Source organism: Salmo trutta, chromosome 23 (assembly GCF_901001165.1).
Source record: "Salmo trutta chromosome 23, fSalTru1.1, whole genome shotgun sequence".
Taxonomy (NCBI): Eukaryota; Metazoa; Chordata; class Actinopteri; order Salmoniformes; family Salmonidae; genus Salmo; species Salmo trutta.
Window position 1 is genome coordinate 43,261,845 of NC_042979.1, and position 27,634 is coordinate 43,289,478.

The window sequence follows — 27,634 nt, forward strand, 5'->3', positions numbered from 1 at the left end:
TTAACATCGTCTATATTAACATCGTCTTACTAACGTCTATATTAACAACGTCTATATTAACATCGTCTATATTAACATCGTCTTATTCTCAAAGTGTTTATTATCTCATTATCAACGTCTATATTATCAACGTCTTATTATCAATGTCTTATTAACAACGTCTTATTAACAACGTCTATATTAACATCGTCTTATTAATAACATCGTCTTACTAACGTCTATATTAACGTCTATATTAACATCGTCTATATTAACATCGTCTTATTCTCAAAGTGTTTATTATCTCATTATCATCGTCTATATTATCAACGTCTTATTATCAATGTCTTTATTATCAACGTCGGCAGGTGGCCAACTGGTTAGGGCGTTGGGCCAATAACCGAAAGGTTGCCCATTTGAATCCTCAACCTAACAAGGTGAAAAATCGGTCGTTCTGCCCTTGAGCAAGGCAGTTAACCCCCCACAATAACAGCTCTCAGTCTGGTAGCAAGGCAGTTAACCCCCCACAACAACAGCTCCCAGTGTGGTAGCAAGGCAGTTAACCCCCCACAACAACAGCTCCCAGTGTGTTAGCAAGGTAGTTAACCCCCCACAACAACAGCTCCCAGTCTGGTAGCAAGGCAGTTAACCCCCCACAACAACAGCTCCCAGTCTGGTAGCAAGGCAGTTAACCCCCCACAACAACACCTCCCAGTCTGGTAGCAAGGCAGTTAACCCCCCATAACAACAGCTCCCAGTGCGGTAGCAAGGCAGTTAACCCCCCATAACAACAGCTCCCAGTGTGGTAGCAAGGCAGTTAACCCCCATAACAACAGCTCCCAGTGTGGTAGCAAGGCAGTTAACCCCCCATAACAACATCTCCCAGTGCGGTAGCAAGGCAGTTAACCCCCATAACAACAGCTCCCAGTGCGGTAGCAAGGCAGTTAACCCCCATAACAACAGCTCCCAGTGCGGTAGCAAGGCAGTTAACCCCCATAACAACAGCTCCCAGTGGGGTAGCAAGGCAGTTAACCCCCATAACAACAGCTCCCAGTGCGGTAGCAAGGCAGTTAACCCCCATAACAACAGCTCCCAGTGCGGTAGCAAGGCAGTTAACCCCCATAACAACAGCTCCCAGTGCGGTAGCAAGGCAGTTAACCCCCCATAACAACAGCTCCCAGTGCGGTAGCAAGGCAGTTAACCCCCCATAACAACAGCTCCCAGTGTGGTAGCAAGGCAGTTAACCCCCATAACAACAGCTCCCAGTGTGGTAGCAAGGCAGTTAACCCCCCACAACAACAGCTCCCAGTGTGGTAGCAAGGCAGTTAACCCCCATAACAACAGCTCCCAGTGCGGTAGCAAGGCAGTTAACCCCCCACAACAACAGCTCCCAGTGTGGTAGCAAGGCAGTTAACCCCCCACAACAACAGCTCCCAGTGTGGTAGCAAGGCAGTTAACCCCCATAACAACAGCTCCCAGTGTGGTAGCAAGGCAGTTAACCCCCACAACAACAGCTCCCAGTGTGGTAGCAAGGCAGTTAACCCCCCATAACAACAGCTCCCAGTGCGGTAGCAAGGCAGTTAACCCCCCATAACAACAGCTCCCAGTGTGGTAGCAAGGCAGTTAACCCCCCACAACAACAGCTCCCAGTGTGGTAGCAAGGCAGTTAACCCCCCATAACAACAGCTCCCAGTGTGGTAGCAAGGCAGTTAACCCCCCATAACAACAGCTCCCAGTGCGGTAGCAAGGCAGTTAACCCCCCATAACAACAGCTCCCAGTGTGGTAGCAAGGCAGTTAACCCCCCATAACAACAGCTCCCAGTGCGGTAGCAAGGCAGTTAACCCCCCACAACAACAGCTCCCAGTGCGGTAGCAAGGCAGTTAACCCCCCATAACAACAGCTCCCAGTGCGGTAGCAAGGCAGTTAACCCCCCATAACAACAGCTCCCAGTGCGGTAGCAAGGCAGTTAACCCCCCATAACAACAGCTCCCAGTGCGGTAGCAAGGCAGTTAACCCCCCACAACAACAGCTCCCAGTGCGGTAGCAAGGCAGTTAACCCCCCATAACAACAGCTCCCAGTGCGGTAGCAAGGCAGTTAACCCCCATAACAACAGCTCCCAGTGCGGTAGCAAGGCAGTTAACCCCCCATAACAACAGCTCCCAGTGCGGCAGCAAGGCAGTTAACCCCCCATAACAACAGCTCCCAGTGCGGTAGCAAGGCAGTTAACCCCCATAACAACAGCTCCCAGTGCGGTAGCAAGGCAGTTAACCCCCCATAACAACAGCTCCCAGTGTGGTAGCAAGGCAGTTAACCCCCCATAACAACAGCTCCCAGTCTGGTAGCAAGGCAGTTAACCCCCACAACAACAGCTCCCAGTGTGGTAGCAAGGCAGTTAACCCCCCATAACAACAGCTCCCAGTGCGGTAGCAAGGCAGTTAACCCCCACAACAACAGCTCCCAGTGCGGTAGCAAGGCAGTTAACCCCCATAACAACAGCTCCCAGTGCGGTAGCAAGGCAGTTAACCCCCATAACAACAGCTCCCAGTGCGGTAGCAAGGCAGTTAACCCCCCATAACAACAGCTCCCAGTGCGGTAGCAAGGCAGTTAACCCCCATAACAACAGCTCCCAGTGCGGTAGCAAGGCAGTTAACCCCCATAACAACAGCTCCCAGTGCGGTAGCAAGGCAGTTAACCCCCCATAACAACAGCTCCCAGTGCGGTAGCCTTTACTCCTTTATTATCTTATCTATATTATCGACGTCGTTAAAAATAAAGTAAAGTATAAACCATTTCCAACAAAGAAAACAAGCAATATGTGAAATTCTTTCAATATACAGACAGACCCATGGAGTGCTCAGTTGCGCTTAATGTGTTAAAACCCCTTTCTTCCTTATAAATTCCCTCAAATACAAAAAAATACATGGGGAATATACTTTAAATGGGGGCATTATGAACTACAACAATACAAATTTCCAATACAACAATGTGGAAAGAATACAGCTTCTATATTGTTCCCGGAGCGTTATTCAATCAAAACAGCTTGGAAAGCCCTCGACTTTTAACCCCAGCGTAATCCACATGAGCTTGGATAACACATCACCTTTAAGATCCCCCTGGGATGTCTGGAGCTCCCTGACCCCTTCCTGCCTGCACCTCATATGTCAAGGCATTCGTCAATCATCAACCTCTAAGCCACGCTGTCACCTGATAGGTCAGGTCTGGTTGTGAAAACACTGTCTCTGAACAGACCCCTCTCTGGCCTTGGTGTTGAATGCTGAATCACTGAAAATGCCTCAGTCGGCTGCCAAAGGGTTTGCCAGGGAGCTAAGAGTTTCAACGTAGGGAACTTTGGACGGGCAAAGGGAGAATGGCATGCACATGACCTTTTAAGGTTTTGTTTCGTGTTTATAGTTGGAGAGAAACATTATTTTGATTATATCCCATTCATAACAACTGAGCGGATTAGCAAATGACTGAAAGTGAAGTGCATTAACGGCTTGGAATACTCTCTACACTAGCAATGGCCTACATAGCGAGGTTTGACATTCTAGCTGTTATTTCATTGTATACAACAGTAATTCAGTTCACGGGTTAACCACTTACTTTCCAAATACCAAACATCACAGGTTAGCGTGTGAAACAACCACTCTTTGTTCTATGTTCTGGCAATACAGGTGTTAGAACGCTTCTATACAGGTACTGCCAAGATAAAGGAAACACTTGAGTAAATGCAGGATACAAAGTATGTTGAAAGCAGGTGCTTCTACACAGGTGTTGTTCCTGATTTATTTAAGCAATTAACATCCCATCATGCTTAGGGTTGTGTATAAAAAACGCCCACTTGCCTATTATTTTGGCTACCACGGCTAGAAGAGATCTGAGACTTTGAAAGAGGGGTCTCCAAGGACCATAGGGGGTTTAAAGGGTGTGTGTGTGTGTGTGTGGACGTATGTCTCAGACACCAGATCTCAACCCATTTGAACACTTATGTCAGATTCTGGAGCGGCGCCTGAGACAGTTGTCCACCACCATCACCAAAACACCAAATGATGGAATTTCTCGTGGAAGAATGATGTCACATCCCTCCCATAGAGTTCCAGACACTTGTAGAATCTATGTAAAGACACATAGAAACAGTTCTGGCTCATGGTGGCCTAACACCCTATTTAGACGCTTTATGTTGGTAGTTACCGGTAACTGTTAATAGTAAAATATCACATTTGATATACTACAATGGGTGTCTCCTCACATAGGGAACCACAGTCAGCCACTAAGTGAAACACTATTCCCATTAGGATTGCATAGAGAGATAATGACAAGCCTTGGTTACTGTAAACAACAACAGTTCAGAGGACTGGGGTATATTCAATAGGAACTAAATGGAAGCCAACAGCCCAAAACGTGGAGGGACCAGTGGTGTAGTGCCATTTCTTCAGGTGCCAAACGATAAATTAAAAAAAATAAAATACATCATCATTTCTCAATCAAAGTTACAATGAAATGTCTGCCTATACATACACATATTGGCTCACAGAATTGTTTCTCTTTTTAATACCCTTTCAATTAGATCTCATTTCAAAATAGTCCATCATCACTGTCAATCTTTGAATTATATTTCTTCACGTTTTACCGTCTGATCACAATTCGTTTTGTGGGGATATGTAGATCTATTGATGTGTAGCTATTGTTCGTGAGCACATTTTTAGAGAAGATGAGGTTATAGCCTACCTGTATTTTCTTTCAATAGAAGCACATAGCCCAGTGGTCACCAACCAATCGATCGCGATCAAACATTTCAGTAGAAAAGCCAACGATAAAGGTTTGCACTGCTTTTCTTGTGTTCATGTTGGCGGTAGGTGCACTTGATTCAGACATACTCCGCCTAACGGGTGGACCGGGAGATCTGTGGTACTGCTCTGGCCAATCAGATAGCTCAAATCACTGTGCATACAGTTTCCACGGCCACAGCAAAGTTTGATACTAGGCTACGTGGGCGGCAGGTAGCCTAATGGTTAGAGCGTTGGACTAGTAACTGAAAAGTTGCAAGATCGAATCCCTGAGCTGACAAGGTAAAAATCTGTCGTTCTGCCCCTGAACAAGGCAGTTAAAACCTCTCTGGCGCAGGTGGGACGAATTCGTCCCACCTACGTAACAGCCACCTGAATCCAGTGGCGCGATTTTTGAATCGTTTGAAATACTATTACTTCAATTTCTCAAACATATGACTATTTTACAGCTATTTAAAGACAAGACTCTCGTTAATCTAACCACACTGTCCGATTTCAAAAAGGCTTTACAACGAAAGCAAAACATTATGTCAGGAGAGTGCCCAGCCAGAAATAATCAGACACCCATTTTTCAAGCTAGCATATAATGTCACAAAAACCCAAACCACAGCTAAATGCAGCACTAACCTTTTATGATCTTCATCAGATGACACACCTAGGACATTATGTTATACAATACATGCATGTCTGTTCAATCAAGTTCATATTTATATCAAAAAACAGCTTTTTACATTAGCATGTGACGTTCAGAAAAAGCATACCCCCCGCAAACTTCCGGGGAATTTACTAACAGTTTGCTAAATTACTCACGATAAACATTCACAAAAAGCATAACAATTATTTTAAGAATTATAGATACATTACTCCTCTATGCACTCGATATGTCCGATTTTAAAATAGCTTTTCGGATGAAGCACATTTTGCAATATTCTAAGTACATAGCCCAGCCATCACGGGCTAACTATTTAGACACCCGGCAAGATTAGCCTTCACCAAAATTATATTTCCTATAAGAAAAATGGTCTTACCTTTCCTGTTCTTCGTCAGAATGCACTCCCAGGACTTCTACTTCAATAACAAATGTAGGTTTGGTCCCAAATAATCCATCGTTATGTTCCATCAGCGACGTTTTGTTCTTGCATTCTAGACACTATCCCAATGGTAAATCACGGTCACGAACATGGCGCAGAACGTGACAAAAAAATTCTAAATATTCCATTACCGTACTTCGAAGCATGTCAACCGCTGTTTAAAATCAATTTTTATGCCATTTATCTGGTAGAAAAGCGATAATATTCCGACCGGGAATCTGCAATAAGCTAAACAGCCGAATTAAAATACTCCACGGGGTCGAATCGCGCACGCGCCTCATTCCATTGTCACCTAATGGGACACTTGGAAAAGGCGATAATCTGTTTCAGCCTGAGGCTGCCTCGTCATCGTTCAGGTTTTTCCCGGGTTCTGAGAGCCTATTGGAGCCCTAGGAATTGTCACGTTACAGCTAAGATCCTTACTCTTCAATAAACAGAGGCAAGAAGAACGACTCCTTGTCAGACAGGCCACTTCCTGCATGAAACCTTCTCAGATTTTTGCCTGCCATAGGAGTTCTGTTATACTCACAGACACCATTCAAACAGTTTTAGAAACTTTAGGGTGTTTTCTATCCAAACCTGAACAATAATATGCATATTCTAGCTTCTGAGTTGGTGTAGGAGGCAGTTAAAAATGGGCACATATTTTTTCCAAAATTCTCAATACTGCCCCCTATCCCCAACAGGTTTTTACCCACTGTTCCTAGGCCATCATTGAAAATAACAATTTGTTCTTAACTGACTTACCTAGTTAAATAAATGTAAAATAAAATTTTAAAACGTGAGATTCATAACTTAAAACCTTGACCAGAGAGAGAGACTGTCAAAGAACACAGCAAAGAGCTGCTGTTTTTACAAGTGAATTAATGTCTAAGTTTGTATTCAGCACTGTTTTATTTCAACACTATTACAAAACTTCTCCGTAACAAATGAGTAGCCAAGTGTATCGATAGCCCTGCTTTTTATTATTATTAGCAGCTCATCGTGTCTATTTTAATAATGAGGAATATTTCACTTTCTCTGGTCATAGGAACAACATGAATTTGTGCATGAGGCAGATGCGGTGTGAGTTTCGCCATCACGTGGAAGACCGTGTCCCCTCTCTCTGGTCAGTCTCACCGGAGGAAAGGAAGGAGAGAGCAGGGACCGTGCGATGCAGACCCTCTGCTGCTCGCTTCCTCCCTCCGCTGAGACGAATGCCGTGTTCAAAACAACGGGGAACTCGGAAATCTCTGACTTCCGACTTCAGTGCATTCAAGACCACTTGGAACTCTGGAAGAAAAGAAAAAAAGAGATCTGACTGGGAAAAATAGTTTTGAACGGTCATCCAACTCGGAATTCCAAGTCGGAAACTTGGGTATCTTTCTAGAGCTCTGACTTTCTGACCAGAAGATCACTGACTGTAACGCCCTGGCCATAGAGAGGGGTTTTTTGTTCTTTATTTTGGTTAGGCCAGGGTGTTACATTGGGTGGGCGTTCTATGTTCTGTTTCTATGTGTTTGTATTTCTTTGTTTTGGGCCGTGTGTGGCTCCCAAATCAGGCACAGCTGAAGTTCGTTGCTGTTGATTGGGAGTCACACATAAGTGCATGTTTTTCCGTTGGGGTTTTGTGGGTAATTATTTCTGTTTCTGTTACTGTGTTTAACGTGACAAGACTGTTTTGGTTGTCTGTTTATTGTTTTGTATTGTATAGTGTCCGTTTTCTCAATTAAATATGACGAACACTAACTCCGCTGCGTTTTGGTCCACTCTCTCTAAAGGCAACCGTTACACTGACGTCATGATTTGACCTTGTTTTGTCCGAATTCCCAGTTGTCTTGAAAGCACCATGACGATCAGATGCAGGTATCATCAGTCCAGTAAAATAGAAAAGCTAATTATTTGCAAATTATTTCAATTTATGCTCAGCTGTACCTCACAAGTGCTACACCAACTGATGTATTTTGTTATCAAAGCTAGCGTTGTAAAATATAATATCGCCTGAGAAGAAAAATATTGGCAGGCCAGGCATGTAGCCAATATGCTGTGATAATGTACTAGGCCCACTGCATAAACATAATTTTTATTAGGTTAATGTTACATGTTTAAAAAAAAAATCTGAGCTGCAGATCTCAGCTTGCTTTTTCACTGAGAAAGTGATCTTGACTCAGAAAAGGTTGGTGACCACTGGCCTAGCCTGTTGATTTTTGGCTTCCGTCATTCGCTGAGGAAAGAGAGAGCTGCATCAGTCAAAGGTCCCTTTGTTTTTAAGACATACAAAGCCCTCAGAAGATGGCAGGGAATGTGCTTGCTGGGTGCCAACGGAGTCAAAAGTCTAATGGATTCAAAAGTTAGCTATCTAATTGGTGGTTCTAACTGGTGGTTCTAACTGGTGGTTCTAACAGGTGGTTCTAACAGGTGGTTCTAACTGGTGGTTCTAATAGGTGGTTCTAACTGGTGGTTCTAACAGGTGGTTCTAACTGGTGGTTCTAACTGGTGGTTCTAACTGGTGGTTCTAACTGGTGGTTCTAACTGGTGGTGGCCTCTGGGCCGGTGTTTTCTCATTTCCTAAATCTAGATCTGTGTGTCAGTGTATATCTTCTTCTGGAATTAAGCTTCACAGTCCGCTTGACTTGAGATCCATCAGCTGATTATAAATAGAGACTACAACACATTATTTTTATAATAAAACACACAAAACTGACAGAGCAATGAAAATAGCTCTAACTCATCTCGCATTCAAGTGTGCTCCATTTCCTTAGTGAGGAAGTGACTGGGCTACACTCGGACTGGAGCTACACTCGGACTGGAGCTACACTCGGACTGGAGCTACACTCGGACTGGAGCTACACTCGGACTGGGCTACACTCGGACTGGAGCTACACTCGGACTGGAGCTACACTCGGACTGGAGCTACACTCGGACTGGGCTACACTCGGACTGGGCTACACTCTAACTGGGATAAAAATGAAATCACAAAATATGGTTACATCCTTAATGACTATTTACAGACAGTGCACACCCACACCAGGGTTTCCGTTAGCCGGTAATCGCCGGCTTTTGTCAACAACAAAAAATCTGAAAAACTGATAAATAAAAAATTGTTGCAGGCCAAATTGACTGGGAGATAAAACAAAGGTAGGCAGGCTATCAGCACGTCACCCACCACTTTACAATGTGAGCTGGAGGCAGTATGCATTTTGAAAACATACTTACTTGTTTGAAACCTGAATGTTTTACTTCAGGTCTTACCTTGTTTGAAAATCCAACCGTAGAAACACGGAGGCAATTCTTTTATAAAAAACTTCCTTCATAGGAGGCGCGAGAATTTGAAGTTTGGAGAAGCATATAATGTATTTTAGCTACCATTTCTAGCAATTTGCGTGCCAGTTATGATTTTCATATGCACACGTGGAACAGTGTCATTTCAATAATAATGTTTTTGTTTCTCAAAATCACGTGGTTAATCCTACTGTACAAATCTTAATGAAAACGATACAAATATAAAAGTAAAAACTCAACTAATTCGAGAGCACCAGCATATGGACACAGCGATACACCGTCATCATTGGCCTCTGCCATATGGACACAGTGATACACCGTCATCATTGGCCTCTGCCATATGGACACAGTGATACACCGTCATCATTGGCCTCTGCCATATGGACACAGTGATACACCGTCATCATTGGCCTCTGCCATATGGACACAGTGATACACCGTCATCATTGGCCTCTGCCATATGGACACAGTGATACACCGTCATCATTGGCCTCTGCCATATGGACACAGTGATACACCGTCATCATTGGCCTCTGCCATATGGACACAGTGATACGCCGTGATCATTGGCCTCTGCCATATGGACACAGTGATACACCATGATCATTGGCCTCTGCCATATGGACACAGTGATACGCCGTGATCATTGGCCTCTGCCATATGGACACAGTGATACACCGTCATCATTGGCCTCTGCCATATGGACACAGTGATACACCGTCATCATTGGCCTCTGCCATATGGACACAGTGATACGCCGTGATCATTGGCCTCTGCCATATGGACACAGTGATACACCATGATCATTGGCCTCTGCCATATGGACACAGTGATACACCGTCATCATTGGCCTCTGCCATATGGACACAGTGATACACCGTCATCATTGGCCTCTGCCATATGGACACAGTGATACGCCGTGATCATTGGCCTCTGCCATATGGACACAGTGATACACCGTGATCATTGGCCTCTGCCATATGGACACAGTGATACGCCGTGATCATTGGCCTCTGCCATATGGACACAGTGATACACCGTCATCATTGGCCTCTGCCATATGGACACAGTGATACACCGTCATCATTGGCCTCTGCCATATGGACACAGTGATACACCGTCATCATTGGCCTCTGCCATATGGACACAGTGATACACCGTCATCATTGGCCTCTGCCATATGGACACAGTGATACACCGTCATCATTGGCCTCTGCCATATGGACACAGTGATACGCCGTGATCATTGGCCTCTGCCATATGGACACAGTGATACACCGTCATCATTGGCGGCTAAATAGCCTAAATGAGCACACGGACCTCAGAGATGGCCAATGCAGCCGTTGACCTATAACTTCCATTGTCAACCAAGTAAAAATACATAAAGCCGACAAATAATAACAGTAGAAAATATACTGATTAAAATTCAGGTTCATTCAATCACATGAATCTCTCTACAGCCTGTCTGTCTGCCCTTCTATCTGTCTTGACTTGAGCTACTGAAGCACAACCTTGTATCAAATCAATCAACTGGATCCAGATCAAAAGCTGTCTCTCGCGAACTTGCAATATTGTATAAACTAGTCTATTCCAGAGTTATCCTTGCCAGTGAGCTTGGGGCAGACAGCTATTTTTGCGCAAGGGAAAAGGTATTTTAAGATGTTTCTACTAGATATATGGAATCATCAGATGATCATATTTTGCTCTTTCACATGAGGCTTGGTGATAATCGAGGGGGAGATTGTTGAAAAGATTTTTCAAATAGGACTATTGTGAGGAACTCGCAACAGATGTAAAAAAAATATATATATACTTTGTTGACTTACTGTGTGAGGTGAAGATATAAAATGACTGAGAAGCACAGCTTATTAGTGGTGGACGAGGTGAGTTAAGACAATCAGAAATCAGACATCCCCCAATGGACACTTCCTTACATTTATGAGCAGCAGGTCATGTAGGCTATTTCTATACATGCACGCACCCTCAACTTTAACAGAGAAACCAGAACCATGATCATTGCACACAAGCCATAAGACACCTGAACATCTAGTCAAATGGCTACCCAGACTATTTGCATACACACAAACTATTTGCATACCCAGACTATTTACATACACACAAACTATCTAGGTCAAATAGGGGAGAGGCGATGTGTCGTGAGGTGTTGCTTTATCTGTTTTTTTAAACCAGGTTTGTGTTCATTGAGCAATATTAAATGGAAGGGCGTTCCATGAAATAATGACTCTACGTACTGTAACACTCAAATCCAATCAAATGTTATGTCAGATGCACCGAATAGAACAGGTGTAGTAGACCTTACAGTGAAATGCTTACTTACGCGCCCCTAACCAACAATGCAGTTTAAAAAATATGGATAAGAATAAGAAATAAAAGTAACAAGTAATTAAGAGCAGCATTAAAATAACAATAGCGAGACTATATACCAAGGGGGTACCAGTAGAGTCAATGTGCGGGGGCACCGGTTAGTTGAGGTAATATGTACATGTAGGTAGAGTTATTAAAGTGACTATGCATAGATGATAACAACAGAGAGTAGCAGCGGGGAAAAAGGGGGGGGGGGCAATGCAAATAGTCTGGGTTGCCATTAGATGTTCAGGAGTCTTATGGCATGGGGATAAAAGCTGTTTAGAAGACTCTTGGACCTAGACTTGGCGGTCCGGTACCGCTTGCCGTGCGGTAGCAGGGAGAACAGTCTATGACTAGAGTGGCTGGAATCTGATTTTTTTGGGGGGCCTTCCTCTGACACCACCTGGTATAGAGGTCCTAGATGGCAGGAAGCTTGGCCCCAGTGATGTACTGGGACGCTCGCACTACCCTCTGTAGCGCCTTGCGGTCGGAGGCCAAGCAGTTGCCATTACCAGGCAGTGATGCAACCAGTCAAGATGCTCTCAATGGTGCAGCTGTAGAACCTTTTGAGGATCTGAGGACCCATGCCAAATCTTTTCAGTCTCCTGAAGGGAAATAGGTTTTGTCGTGCCATCTTCACGACTGCCTTGGTGTGCTTGGACCATGCTAGTTTGTTGGTGATGTGGACACCAATGAACTTGAAGCTCTCAACCTGCTCCACTGCAGCCCCATCAATGAGAATGGGGTTGTGCTTGGTCCTCTTTTTCCTGTGGTCCACAATCATCTCCTTTGACTTGATCACGTTGAGGGAGAGGTTGTTGTCCTGGCACCACATGGCCAGGTCTCTGACCTCCTCCCTATAGGCTGTCTCGTCGTTGTCGGTGATCAGGCTTGTGTTGTGTCATTGGCAAATTTAATGATGGTGTTGGAGTCGTGCCTGGCCGTGTAGTAATGAGTGAACAGGGAGTACATGAGGGGACTGAGCACGCACCCCTGAGGGGCCCCCGTGTTGAGGATCAGTGTGGCAGATGTGTTGTTACCTACCCTTACCACCTGGGGGCGGCCCGTCAGGAATTCCAGGATCCAGTTGCAGAGGGAGGTGTTTAGTCCCAGGGTCCTTAGCTTATTGACGAGTTTTGAGGGCACTATGGTGTTGAACGCTGAGCTGTAGTTAATGAATAGCATTCTCACATAGGTGTTCCTTTTGTCCAGGTGGGAAGGGGCAGTGTGGAGTGCAATAGAGATTGCATCATCTGTGGACCTGTTGGGGCGGTAAGCAAATTGGAGTAGGTCTAGGGTTTCTGGGATAATGGTGTTGATGTGAGCCACGACCAGCCTTTCAAAGCACTTCATGGCTACAGACGTGAGTGCTACGGGGCGGTAGTCATTTATGTAGGATACCTTAGTGTTCTTGGGCACAGACACTATGGTGGTCTGCTTAAAATATGTTGTTATTACAGACTCGGACAGGGAGAAGTTGAAAATGTCATGAAGACACTTGCCAGTTGGCCAGTTGGTTATGTTGGAGTCATTAAAACTCGTTTTTCAACCACTCCTCAAATTTCTTGTTAACAAACTATAGTTTTGGCAAGTCTACTTTGTGCATGACACAAGTCATTTTTACAACAATTGTTTACAGACAGATTATTTCACTAATAATTCACTGTATCACAATTCCAGTGGGTCAGAAGTTTACATACACTAAGTTGACTGTGCCTTTAAAGAGCTTGGAAAATTCAATAAAATGATGTCATGGCTTTAGAAGCTGCTGATAGGCTAATTGACATCATTTGAGTCAATTAGAGGTGTACCTGTGGATGAATTTAAAGGCCTACCTTCAAACTTAGTGCCTCTTTGCTTGACATCATGGGAAAATCAAAAGAAATCAGTCAAGACCTCCGAAAATTAATTGTAGACCTCCACATTTATGGTTCATCCTTGGGAGCAATTTCCAAACGCCTGAAGATACCACGTTCATCTGTACAAACAATAGTACGCAAGTATAAACACTGTGGGACCACACAGCCGTCATACCGCTCAGGAAGGAGACGCGTTCTGTCTCCTAGAGATGAACGTACTTTGGTGCGAAAAGTGCAAATCAATCCCAGAACAGCAGCAAAGGACCTTGTGAAGATGTTGGAGGAAACAGATACAAAAGTATCTATATCCATAGTAAAACGAGTCCTATATTGACATAACCTGAAAGGCCGCTCAGCAAAGAAGAAGCCACTGCTCCAAAACCGCCATAAAAAAGCCAGACTACGGTTTGCAACTGCACATGGAGACAAAGATCATACTTTTTGGAGAAATGCCCTTTGGTCTGACGAAACAAAAATAGAACTGTTTGGCCATAATGAACTGTTTGGCCATTGTTATGTTTGGATGAAAAAGTGGGAGACTTGCAAGCCGAAGAACACCATCCCAACCGTGAAGCACGGGGGTGGCAGCATCATATTGTGGGGGTGCTTTGCTGCAGGAGGGACTGGTGCACTTCACAAAATAGATGAACGTCATGAGGAAGGAAAATTATGTGGATATATTGAAGCAACATCTCAAGACATCAGTCAGGAAGTTAAAGCTTGGTCGCAAATGGGTCTTCCAAATGGACAATGACCCCAAGCATACTTCCAAAGTTGTGGCAAAATGGCTTAAGGACAACAAAATCAAGGTATTGGTGTGGCCATCACAAGGCCCTGACCTCAATCCTATAGAAAATATGTGGGCAGAACTGAAAAAGCGTGTGCGAGCAAGGAGGCCTACAAACCTGACTCAGTTACACCAGCTCTGTCAGGAGGAACGGGCCAAAATTCCCCCAACTTATTGTGGGAAGCTTGTGGAAGGCTACCCAAAACGTTTGACCCAAGATAAACAATTTAAAGGCAATGCTACCAAATACTAATTGAGTGTATGTAAACTTTTGACACACTGGGAAAATTATGAAAGAAATAAAAGCTAAAATAAATCATTCTCTCTACTATTATTCTGACATTTCACATTCTTAAAATAAAGTGGTGATCCTAACTGACCAAAGACAGGGAATTTTTACTAGGATTAAATGTCAGGAATTGTGAAAAACTGAGTTTAAATGTATTTGGCTAAGGTGTATGTAAACTCATTGATGAAGCCAATGACTTACTCCTCAATTCCATCGGAGGAATCCCAGGAACATATTCCAGTCTGTGTTGGCTAAACAGTTTTGTAGTTTTGCATCTGCTTCATCTGACCACTTTTTATTGATCTAGTCACTGGTGCTTCCTGCTTTCATTTTTGCTTGTAAGCAGGAATCAGGAGGATAGAATTATGGCAAGATTTGCCAAATGGAGGGCGAGGGAGAGCTTTGTATGCTTCACTATGTGTGGAGTAGAGTTTTTTTCCCTCTGGATGCACATTTAACATGCTGATAGAAATTTGGTAAAACGGATTTAAGTTTCCCTGCATTAAAGTCCCCGGCTACTAGGAGCGACGCCTCTGGGTGAGCGTTTTCTTGTTTGCTTATGGCGGAATACAGCTCATTCAATGCTGTCATAGTGCCAGCCTCTGACTGTGGTGGTATGTAAACAGCTATGAAAAATACAGATGAAAACTCTCTAGGTAGATAGTGTGGTCTATAGCTTATCATGAGATACTCTACCTCAGGCAAGCAATAGCTCGAGACTTCCTTAGATATCGTGCACCAGATGTTATTTACAAAAATACATAGTCCGCCGCCCCTTGTCTTACCAGACGCCGCTGTTCTATCCTGCCGTACAGTGTATAACCAGCCAGCTGTATGTTGATAGTGTCGTCGTTCAGCCACGACTCCGTGAAGCATAAGATATTACAGTTTTGAATGTCCCGTTGGTAGTTTAATCTTCCGCGTAGGTCAGCGATTTTATTCTCCAAAGATTGCACGTTTGCTAGCAGAATGGAAGGAAGTAAGTGGGGACATGCCGCTCTGTTCAGGGCCCGCTGCAGCTTAACTAGTTATTTCCTTGCAGCACTCGACCACACGACTGGAAAATAATCAAGATAACGCAAACCTGGAGCCTGCAGAACTTGCTTTTAATGTGGTGTCAAAAAAGCAGAGTATCTCTTTATTATGGACAGACCTCTCCACATCTTAAATCTATATGTTTAAAAATATATATTTGATAGTTTATTATTAATTTTACCTTATTTTTCTCCCCAATTTCGTGATATACAATTGCAATCCAATAACAATCTCGTCTCATCACTGTAACTCCCCAACTGGCTCGAGAGGCGAAGGTCGAGTCATGCATCATCCGAAACATGACCCGCCAAACCGCGTTTCTTAACACCTGCACGCTTAACCTAGAAGCCAGCCGCACCAATGTGTCGGAGGAAACACGGTTCAACTGAAGACCCAAGTCAGCCTGCAGGCGCCCGGCCCACCACAAGGAGTCGCTAGAGCGTGATGAGCCAAGTAAAGCCCCCCCCGCCAAACACTCCCCTAACCAATCCTAGTCATTTTAGCAACCCGTCCTAGTTGTTACATCTTTAGATTCACCCTCTTCCTACGTTTCTGAGGGTGATGTTCATCTCTGTTACATACCGTTCACATCAGGTGCAGTGTTTTCTCGCAAAACTGCATTTTGGCAAACATTTGAAAATGACGTTTTATTGGATGTTTCATTACAGGAGTTGCATGGTATGTTAAGATGAATGCTAATGGGTTACGCACCGGTACATTTCTCAAACGGACAGTAAATTAAAATCTTCCCCTACATTTTCCTCATGGAAACCCTCACACAGACAGAAAGATGGACGGACAGCTCACACACAAAGAGAGAGACAGAAAGACAGACAGCGCACACACAGACGGACAGGTTGGAGGGCGAGTGGTCAGACATAGTGGGCCAGACATTTCCGTGGGTAACTGCAACAGCCCTTCAGATAGATGCCGCTTAATAACAGGTCAGAGAGTAAATGTGTTCCAGGGTACAGGATGGCACGCCAGCCAGACAAAAAATGTATCCTGCTGATCTCTCCCCACCCCCACATTTCCAGGGAGTGTGGCGGCAGCGGTGAATAAATCTCCAAAGACTTGGACGGGTGCCAAGGATCTGGTGACCTATTTTCAACCAGGTGGAGAGCAATAGGCAGAGGAAAGAAAGTCTCTCTCTCTCCAAATTATAGAGGCCTAGATAAGAATGCTTTATCTCGCTCTCAAATTTCAATAGAGATTTTAAAAAAGGCATTTGGGTGCATTAGTGAGACCTCATTAGAAGACAGGCAGTCTTCTCTGATCCGCTGCTTGGCCACAGGTTTATTCAGCTGTTGTAGTGAAGCTTTGGGCCTGTATAAAATCTATGTTGTGGAAAACGCAGACAGAATCACAGAATCCAGACATTAAAATGGAATTCAACAATTTTCAAAAAAAGTGTTGAACTTAGTATGATATCAACTAAATGTATTGAACTTAGTAGGAACTCAACTAATGTATTGAACTTAGTAGGAACTCAACTAAATGTATTGAACTTAGTAGGAACTCAACTAAATGTATTGAACTTAGTAGGAACTCAACTAAATGTATTGAACTTAGTAGGAACTCAACTAATGTATTGAACTTCTTAGACAATTATTTAATTGTCCAAGTTAATCATAAAACATTAACAAAATTGCATCGGTGATTTGTATTTTCCTGTAACTTTCTTAAAGGGCACAGGAATTCCCGTCTGTGTGTGTTGTGTGGCGCAGGTATGTCTAGTGTACACTTTGTGTAGCCATTAGCAATAATGATAACGATAACTGTCTGCTGGTAGATGGAAAGGCTTTCCCAAAAACCTTTTCAATTAAATGTTAACTACAAAGTAGCCTATGCCTTACCTGGCAGAATTAAATTATGATTATTGGCATCATTCCAGTGGCCATTTGTTTTGCAAACTCTGCAATCCCATGAGCACTAAAGAAACACCGCCAAAGCAATGCTCTCTGCATGCACTTGCATTAAAAAGGGAACTACACCCAAAATTCAGAGAAAATGTACTTGATACGATTGTGATGTGTTGTTGTCTCACCTAGAAATCTTAAAATGAATGCACTAATCGTAAATCACTCTGGATGTATGCATAAGAGCGTCTGCTAAATGACTAAAATGTTTAAAAAAAATATCAACATTTCTTAGATTTTTCCCAGAGCTAAAAAGTGGTCTACTGATGTGGGTTAATCAATGTTGTGGACTTAAAACATACATTTTTGTTGTTCTTCTATTTCAAAAAAGTGTGATTTTGAATGCAAAAACCTGAAACCTTTGAAAACTGAAACCTGGAAAAACAACATGGAAAAAACTACATTTGTGAGAATGTTTGGGGTGAATAATAAAATGACTGCTTTTACAGGGCTCTAGAAGCTCCTTCAGCCTGATGGAGTGGGAGGGGAGGATAGCGTTGAATAATGACCCAATTATCTCCCCTTCCTCCATAAGTGTGCACTTGTTCCGTTCCCTTTGCTGAATTGAAAGGAAATGACAGGTGTATGAAATATGGTGGAAACTCCCACTAGCCTATGGCTACACCAATCCAATGCAAGTGCACACTTCAGGAGAAAGGAGATATTATTGGAACACACGCTTGGACTGAATTCCTTTCAGTTTCTCAGCTGTGGTGGTCAGGGATCTGTGGATACTGGAGAACCTCAAGAGCTCTTTGTTGCTCTTAATTTAGAGGACATTTTATACCCCCCCCAACAACAACAAAAAATCCCCCCAAAAACCTTAGAACATTATTTTAAAGGGGAAGTGATATGTAAAGTTTTAAACGATGCCCAGCGAGAAGGCAGAGATTATTTATACGAGATGTAAGTAAATAGTGAAACAATGAGTTGCATGTGATGCAATCACCAGCTGTCGTCCTAAAGTTCATTTGGGTTTGAATCCATCTACATCAAATCTGATATTTTGGGAAACTTTTGGTGCTGCAAGAGCTTTTCCGTGGACACGATTGATACTGTTATGAACACAAATCACTACTAAAACTTCAATGATACATTTTAGGCCATTGCCAGATCATTAGGTCAATCCTCAATAGTCAAATTTGACTTAAAAAAATGATGAAACGTGTGACAATTGTGGCTGTCAAATATCCTACAAAAATAAAGTGTGAGGAGAGATCAGCAGAGAGAGAAATTGATTTCAGAGAGGCAGCCAGCGAAATGTCAAGAGCTAAATCCCTTAGGCCTTGCGAGAGACGAAGACAAAAGGCACCTGAATCCCTGGATGAGACTGAACAGAGACAGACAAAGCTCTGACATCACCCCTGATGAATCGTACAGCAATGGGCTGGTGGTGCCTCAGAAATGACTGACATGCTCTATGTAATGTAGAAAACAGGTCAGATCCAAACAGACAGCAGACAGACATATGTACATCTCTGTGACAGATAGGCCCAACATAATGCTCCATACATTTGAGTGAGAGAAATGTCATTGGTGGTACATTGGTGGGGGTATCTGGAGACAACAAGTTGCCTTTTTAAAAAACACATTGATGAGTTAAGTATTAATCTGAAAATAAAAAGGGACTTCTATAGAAACAAGAAAGATAGAAACAGGTCAAGCCTCTCGCTTAATAGTAGAATGCGGATCATTCAGTCGACTTTCCTACTGGTCCTAGACTATGGCGACATCATCTATATGAACGCAGCTGTCACTTCCTTAAAGCCGTTAGATGCAGTCTACCATAGTGAACTAAGTTTCATTATGGTCGACAGGTTTAGCAGTCTACACATCTTCAAAATTCTCTCCATTCCCCTTTGGGTGGCTGTGCAGCTAATAGCTATAAACAGACGCAAGACCTATGTTGATGCTTCTCTACTCTTAGACTGGGGAGATGTAAGCTGGTTTTATTAAACAATCCTTGGAGGGGGTTCAACACCAGCGTAGCTCAATCAGACATGGATTGACCTAGTTCCCTACTGTGACCTCCCTTAGAACTACTCATCAATTCATGTTGCAAACATACCACAATTATATTGGTTAAGTGATGTCCAAAGAGTCTAGGTAGCATACTGTATGTGCAATAAAAACTGTTGAGGAATATGCGCTAGAATGAGTCAGTGTAAGCTACTCCTAATAAAAGGCTGACCCAGAGCAGTTCAGGGTTGTGTACATTTGTAGGCGAACAAATGCAAAGTGTGTTCCTTCCTTGTTACAATTGATGATAAAAGACAGGAAACAAACAGGCATTTACCACATACATTTCTAGGACACAAATCTCTCTCCCTTGCTTACATATCGGAGCAGCTTTTCTTTTAGGTTAGACAGAGACACAGACACTGTCATAAACTCTGTTTTTCATGCCACATTAAACAATTCCGCAACCAAAATATACAGCGAGGGGAAAAAAGTATTTGATCCCCTGCTGATTTTGTACGTTTGCCCACTGACAAAGAAATGATCAGTCTCTCATTTTAATGGTAGGTTTATTTGAACAGTGAGATACAGAATAACAACAAAAAAATCCAGAAAAACGCATGTCAAAAATGTTATAAATTAGTTTGCATTTTAATGAGGGAAATAAGTATCTGACCCCCTCTCAATCAGAAAGATTTCTGGCTCCCAGGTGTCTTTTATACAGGTAACGAGCTGAGATTAGGAGCACACTCTGAAAGGGAGTGCTCCTAATCTCAGTTTGTTACCTGTATAAAAGACACCTGTCCACAGAAGCAATCAATCAGATTCCAAACTCTCCACCATGGCCAAGACCAAAGAGCTCTCCAAGGATGTCAGGGACAAGATTGTAGACCTACACAAGGCTGGAATGGGCTACAAGACCATCGCCAAGCAGCTTGGTGAGGTGACAACAGTCGGTGCAATTATTCGCAAATGGAAGAAACACAAAAGAACTGTCAATCTCCCTCGGCCTGGGGCTCCATGCAAGATCTCACCTCGTGGAGTTGCAATGATCATGAGAACGGTGAGGAATCAGCCCAGAAGTACACGGGAGGATCTTGTCAATGATCTCAAGGCAGCTGGGACCATAGTCACCAAGAAAACAATTGGTAACACACTACGCCGTGAAGGACTGAAATCCTGCAGCGCCCGCAAGGTCCCACTGCTCAAGAAAGCACATATACATGCCCGTCTGAAGTTTGCCAATGAACATCTGAATGATTCAGAGGACAACTGGGTGAAAGTGTTGTGGTCAGATGAGACCAAAATGGAGCTCTTTGGCATCAACTCAACTCACCGTGTTTGGAGGAGGAGGAATGCTGCCTATGACCCCAAGAACACCATCCCCACCGTCAAACATGGAGGTGGAAACATTATGCTTTGGGGGTGTTTTTCTGCTAAGGGGACAGGACAACTTCACTGCATCAAAGGGACGATGGACGGGGCCATGTACCATCAAATCTTGGGTGAGAACCTCCTTCCCCAGCCAGGGCATTGCAAATGGGTCGTGGATGGGCATTCCAGCATGACAATGACCCAAAACACAAGGCCAAGGCAACAAAGGAGTGGCTCAAGAAGAAGCACATTAAGGTCCTGGAGTGGCCTAGCCAGTCTCCAGACCTTAATCCCATAGAAAATCTGTGGAGGGAGCTGAAGGTTCGAGTTGCCAAACGTCAGCCTTGAAACCTTAATGACTTGGAGAAGATCTGCAAAGAGGAGTGGGACAAAATCCCCCCTGAGATGTGTGCAAACCTGGTGGCCAACTACAAGAAACGTCTGACCTCTGTGATTGCCAACAAGGGTTTTGCCACCAAGTAATAAGTCATGTTTTGCAGAGGGGTCAAATACTTATTTCCCTCATTAAAATGCAAAACATTTTATAACATTTTTGACATGTGTTTTTCTGGATTTTTTTGTTGTTATTCTGTCTCTCACTGTTCAAATAAACCTACCATTAAAATTATAGACTGATCATTTCTTTGTCAGTGGGCAAACATACAAAATCAGCAGGGGATCAAATACTTTTTCCCCCTCACTTTATCTTTGTGTACATTTTCATGCGGTGCACCATTTTATCCAAATTGACCCAGTCAACAGTGATATCTGTCCAACATTTGAGAGTTGGTACACCAGGGATACTAAATAAAGAACTCTCAGGGATTCTGGGAAAGAAAAAGCCATGTGGCCCATCGACATAGGACGTGTTAACAGCCAAGAGAGAGAATGTCGCCACACGTCACACCTGGACAAATGCCGCAATTTATTTCAAACAACAACATGCACTTGAGATTGACATTTCTTAGGAATACAAAACAGTGTAATTTAGAAAGAGGTTGTATATTCACCATATCGCTTGTGGTCAAATTTGAAAGGTAAGCATTTTTGGTTTGATTGTCAATTTCACGAATTGTAGTCTTAGCACACAAAGGCACAACAGCACTCTAGGAAATGAAACCTTACCTGCTCCTGGAATGATAGCGAGTTTGGTTTCAGTCAGGCCGAGCTTTGCATTGTTAGCTACAAAAAAAGGGAAATGTGACAGAGTTAGAATATTTGGAATGAATCAGTTCTAGACAAACATCTTTGATCTATTTGCTTACAATAGAAAGGGAATTCCGGCATCGGCTCAGGGCAAACTAACAAATCACACATGCCTTGGCTTGAATATGTATATTTAGAGTGACTTATACTTAAGCAATAAGGCCTGAGGGAGTGTGGTATATGGCCAATATACCACGGCTAAGAGCTGTTCTTCGGCGCTACGCAACTCGTGGTATATTGGACATATATCACAAACCCCCGAGGTGCCTTATTGCTATTATAAACTCGTTACCAACATAATTAGAGCAGTAAAAATAAATGTTTTGTCATACCCATGGTATATGGTCTGATACACCATGGCTGTCTGCCAATCAGCATTCAGGGCTCGAACCACCCAGTTTAGGAAAGTCAGTAACTATACTGTCACGCCCTGACCAGGTGAACTCTGCTATTTTGGTCAGGGTGTGGCATTTCTATGCTTTAATTTCTATGTTTTGGTTATAGCCTTTCTTTGTGTTTTATTTCTATGTTGGGCTCGGGGGTGATTTCCCAATCAGACAGCTGTCGCTTGTGAAGTCTGATTGGGAATCACATTTAAGTTCCTTTTCCCCCACGATGTTTGTGGGATGTTGTCTCGTTATTTGAGCACGTAACGTATTGGCAGTTTTTCCTTGATTTTGTGTACATGTTTAATTCTAGTGTGTTAAATAAACATGTATTCGCTCCCAGCTGCGTTTTGGTCCGCTTCCTCGTCTCCCGACGACAAACGTTACATATACAGTGAATCCATTGCAGGAAGGTAAGCCTGTTCATGTCCTGACAATAAATATTGGATGAATAATGCAGAAACAAAGTGCTCTTTTTTCTTTATTTCACCAGTTGAAGTGTCCTGGGGTAAAGAATATTTTGGGTAGTCCCTGAGTCGCGCACCTGATTCCCCTTTTTGTTTCAAGCTGGGCTGAAGTGTGTTTGGGTATGCTTTCTTACCATTGCAGGTGTCGTTTAAAAACAAGGGAAATATGGAAGACTGTAAGTCTAGTTGTTTGTTGCGAAAACAAGGGAAACAAGAGAGACTGTGTAAGTTGCTCTCCATCCCTACATAGGGTGTAATATGTGGCATGAGTGACTTTTTTGTAGGGATGCACAATATATTGATATCGGTAACAGACGGCAATGTCTAAAAACATATCTGCCATACCGTTGTTACACCCTTATTTTTGTGTTTACCTTTTGGCTTACAGGCCACAGAACTGCTGCAGGTATCTTTAATGTAAATAAAGGAGGGACTTATACATTCTAGGTTGTAAATGTTTTCTGCACCCACCCAGGCACCAAGAACCACACAGCTACTGAGTAAGCCCTCACAAAATACTTTAGTTTCATCCCTCACTAAAAACAATGACAACCTCTAACGCTGTCGACAGTTGATTCATTCAGAGGACTCTTCAGTCACTCAAGTCTGGCATGCATGATCACATCCATCTGTGGTGCTATGATGCCATGAAACTTTAAAGCCACTTTCATTTGTGAACACCCCCCCCATCCAATCTGATGCTTAAAATAGATGCTAATAAACTCATCAGAGAACATGTGTGAAAGCATACGGAATATCGCAGCTCTCTCGTACGGGGAAGGGGAGTGACATGCTAGAAACGAGGAACAGATTTAATTCTGAGGCTGAGGAAAAACATTGCACAAACTGACATCTGTTCCTTGGTAATTTTAAAGATGGAGTGTTGATTCGCTCCAGCAAATGGAAGCCGTGTGCATCTCAATAGAAGGGACTTGTCATGCTTGACGAGGACAACAACATGTACATTCAACAACAATTTGATCAAATACAGGGATGTTTTTAGATTGGCATTCATCTTACAAATATCACAACGCTAAATCAAATTATACTAATTTCATCAGTGAATGAATCAACCAACTGCCATAGTCTAATCTCTCAATGTGGGGAAACTAAATATAGGTCAGGTAAATTCTACTAAATCTGTTCTGTACAGTCTATTCATTCATCCATCAGGGCATGTGGGGGCATGTACACTCGCTTATATTTGCTCGTGATCATTTGTCAACTAGAGAAGTACAGTATTTGAAAACAACATGTACATTAACTCTGTTGAACAGGAATGTTATCATGTCTCATAATCGACCCAGCACAAAGACACTGTGTCAACACTTTGTTTTACTAGTATGAATCTTTGGAGGCTCTAGAGAAATTCTAGCTGTGTGTACTGTAATGTCTATGCTACACCGCTATATATTAGTCATTTAGCAGACTCTTATCCAGAGCGACTTGCAGGAACAATTAGGGTTTAAGTGCCTTGCTCAAGGGCACATTGACAGATTTTTCACCTAGTCTGCTCTGGGATTTGAACTAGTGACCTTTCGGTTACTGGCCCAAAACTCTTAACCGCTAGGCTACCTGCTACCTATATGTACCTGTTTTACATACAAGCACCGGCACACCCATTTTAGAACAATGGGTTACTTACAGGCAATTCTGATGTCACAGGACAGAGCCATCTCCAGACCACCACCAAGGGCGGCTCCATCGATAGCTGCGATCGTTGGCATGGGCAGATTACCTACACAGGAACGCGGGATACTTGTCAAAATGGAGTATGATGAAAAACATTTTTTTCCTTCCAGTAGACACAAAGAAGATAAGAAGACATGTCATCGATCATGTCTCTGAAGACAGTCATGTCTCACACACATCCACAACATAAAACAATAACAAAATGAAATATGTATAAACCACTTTACGAATTAGCAATGAGTCCTTAGCCCTCAATCACAACAGTGTAAAATGTGTACAGGCAATATGAACACATCTCCCTGAAGCACTGAACCTTGTGTAAACCAATGTGTAAATACATACAGCGCATTCGGGAAAGTATTCAGACCCTTTAACTTTTTCCACATATTGTTACGTTACAGCCTTATTCTAAAATGTATTTAAATAGTTTTTTTCCCCTCATCAAATCTACACACAATACCCCATAATGACAAAGAAAAACAGGTATAAGAAATAAAAAACAGAAATACCTTATTTGCATAAGTATTCAGACCCTTTGCTATGAGACTCAAAATTGAGCTCAGGTGCATCCTGTTTCCATTGATCATCCTTGAGATGTTTCTACAACTTGGAGTTCACCTGTGGTAAATTCAATTGATTGGACATGATTTGGAAAGGCACATACCAGTCTATATAAGGTCCCAAAGTTGACAGTGCATGTCAGAGTAAAAACCAAGCCATGAGGTCGAAGGAATTGTCTGTAGAGCTCTGAGACAGGATTCTGTCACAACAAATTTCTGCACAATTGAAGGTCCCCAAGAACAGTGTCCTCCATCATTCTTCAATGGAAGAAGTTTGGAAGCACCAAGACTCCTCCTAGAGCTGGCTGATTGGCCAAACTGAGCAATTGGGGAAGGGCCTTGGTCAGGGAGGTGACCATCGGGTTCTGCAGAGAAGAATGGGAGAATCTCCTCAAATACAGGTGTGCCAAGCTTGTAGCGTCATACCCAAGAAGACTCGAGGCTATAATTTCTGCCAAAGATACTTCAACAAAGTACTGAGTAAAGAATACTTACGTCTGAATACTTATGTAAATGTAATATTTCCATTTTGTTATTTAAAAGCCTGTTTCTGCTTTGTCATTAAAGGGTATAGTGTGTAGGTTGATGAGGGGAAAAAAACGATTTAATCAATTTTAAAAGGGAAAATGTGGGAAAAGTCAAGGGGTCTGAGTACTTTCCGAATGCACTGTAGGTGCAGTGTGACAGCTCAGTGTTTATCCCTTATAGCCTAGCTGCCCTCAAACTAAACTCTGGACCTCCAAGCCAGTTCCACAGTTTTTGTTTTCATTCTTCCCCTCTAATCAGGGACTGATTTAGACCTGGGACACCAGGTGGGTGCAATTAATTATCAGGTAGAGGAGAAAGCCAGCAGGCTCCGGACCTCATGGGGTAAGAGTTGAACACCCCTAGCCTAGTGAATAACAAGACTCTAAAAATGGAATGGAATGAGTCATCTCATTCCAGTCCACCTGGCATGAATTTATAACCACAGGAAATGAGCAAGAAAAAATGATCATCAATGACTCGAAAGGATTTGAGGATGATGAAATGGGTGACAATGGGGTGAACATGAAACAATTTTGGGACATAATGTCCAGACTAATTTGTGTGAAATACTAGGGCCGTCACAATACTAGTTAGTATCGTGGAAAGGAAACAAAACACAAAGAGGATTTAACTTCTTTAGGAAAACGTCCCTTATGTTGCAAGAAAAAAAACATCATTATGTTGTCATCCAGAGTCACATTTACTGATTTTCCAAGCTATAGCACACAATATTTTACATACAGCAGGTTTTTAACCCCTTAGAGTCGATGTCCACGCCCCTGTGGAAATCTAATTTCTATAATACAAAAAATATGTCTGTTTAATAAAGTAGCAAAGAGTTTGGTCTGCTTCGTGCTTTCATTTCTTTTGTATTGGGAAACAAATATTGCGATACTGGTACCGTCCCGGCCCTATTAAATAAGTCGTCAACAATTCCCTCACCAAGTTCTGAGATTAGTGCCCTTGCCTTGGACACAAAGGGTCCAACTTCACTTTGGTGCATTTTGGCCCTCTCTTTAAGGTCCGCACCTGTACAGAGAAAACAACATGTCAATGTCATCCAATAAATCTTGTAATAGAATGAAAATGTGCTCTCCCCCCCCCCCCCCCACAGCTTTTCCCGCCAGCATCTACGCTACAACATCGGTTACATAAATTGGTGAGGAGTTACAGACAGCATAAAAGCAACAAAAATGTATACAGATTATGGCTAGAGGTAACTGATTCCACACCCCCGCGAGTTATAAAAATACATGCAGGAAATATTCAAATGTACACTAATAAATGTCAGCCTTTAAATGAACGACATACCCATAGATTATTTTTTATTTTTTTAGACTATCACTTACACAGTAAATGCATCATGGGTATAGTTCAAACTGTCCGACCCCATTGTCACCCAAAATATAAAGTTGTTGTGTACCTGCACAGAATATCCCAGGCACCATGCTACAAATGATGACAGTCCGCACTTTGCTGTTCTTTTTTACACTCTCCACAGCCTCAGTCATCTAACAGAGAACATAATCAAAATGGGTGGTAATAACAGCCATTCTTAATGTAGGATACCTCACGGATGTCCATACATACCTGAATGACAAGGTTTTTGCTGATGGCATTTTTTTGCTTTGGTCGATTGATCCCAAAGACGACAATCCCTAAAAGACATATAACATGTTACAACTATGGAGTGGGGACCATGAATAGCAGACAGAGTGGGGACCATGAATAGCAGACAGAGTGGGGACCATGAATAGCAGACAGAGTGGGGACCATGAATAGGAGACAGAGTGGGGGCCATGAATAGCAGACAGAGTGGGGACCATGAATAGGAGACAGAGAGGGGACCATGAATAGCAGACAGAGTGGGGACCATGAATAGCAGACAGAGAGGGGACCATGAATAGCAGACGGAATGGGGACCATGAATAGCAGACAGAGAGGGGACCATGAATAGCAGACGGAATGGGGACCATGAATAGCAGACGGAGTGGGGACCATGAATAGCAGACGGAATGGGGACCATGAATAGCAGACAGAGTGGGGACCATGAATAGCAGACGGACTGGGGACCATGAATAGCAGA

The 27,634-nt window shown here is 43.0% G+C and overlaps 1 protein-coding gene across 1 annotated transcript in view; it reads right to left on the reverse strand.

The window, feature by feature from the left end:
* auh (AU RNA binding protein/enoyl-CoA hydratase) overlaps nucleotides 1-27,634 on the reverse strand; it is a 53,630-nt gene that overhangs the window by 22,832 nt on the left and 3,164 nt on the right. Inside the window, exons 2-6 of the mRNA XM_029710451.1 lie at nucleotides 27,139-27,206; nucleotides 26,972-27,059; nucleotides 26,491-26,577; nucleotides 24,414-24,506; nucleotides 21,835-21,891 (exon numbers count right to left, since the gene is read on the reverse strand). Of these exons, the coding sequence (XP_029566311.1) occupies nucleotides 21,835-21,891; nucleotides 24,414-24,506; nucleotides 26,491-26,577; nucleotides 26,972-27,059; nucleotides 27,139-27,206 (393 nt within the window). The remainder of the gene's footprint in view (nucleotides 1-21,834; nucleotides 21,892-24,413; nucleotides 24,507-26,490; nucleotides 26,578-26,971; nucleotides 27,060-27,138; nucleotides 27,207-27,634) is intronic.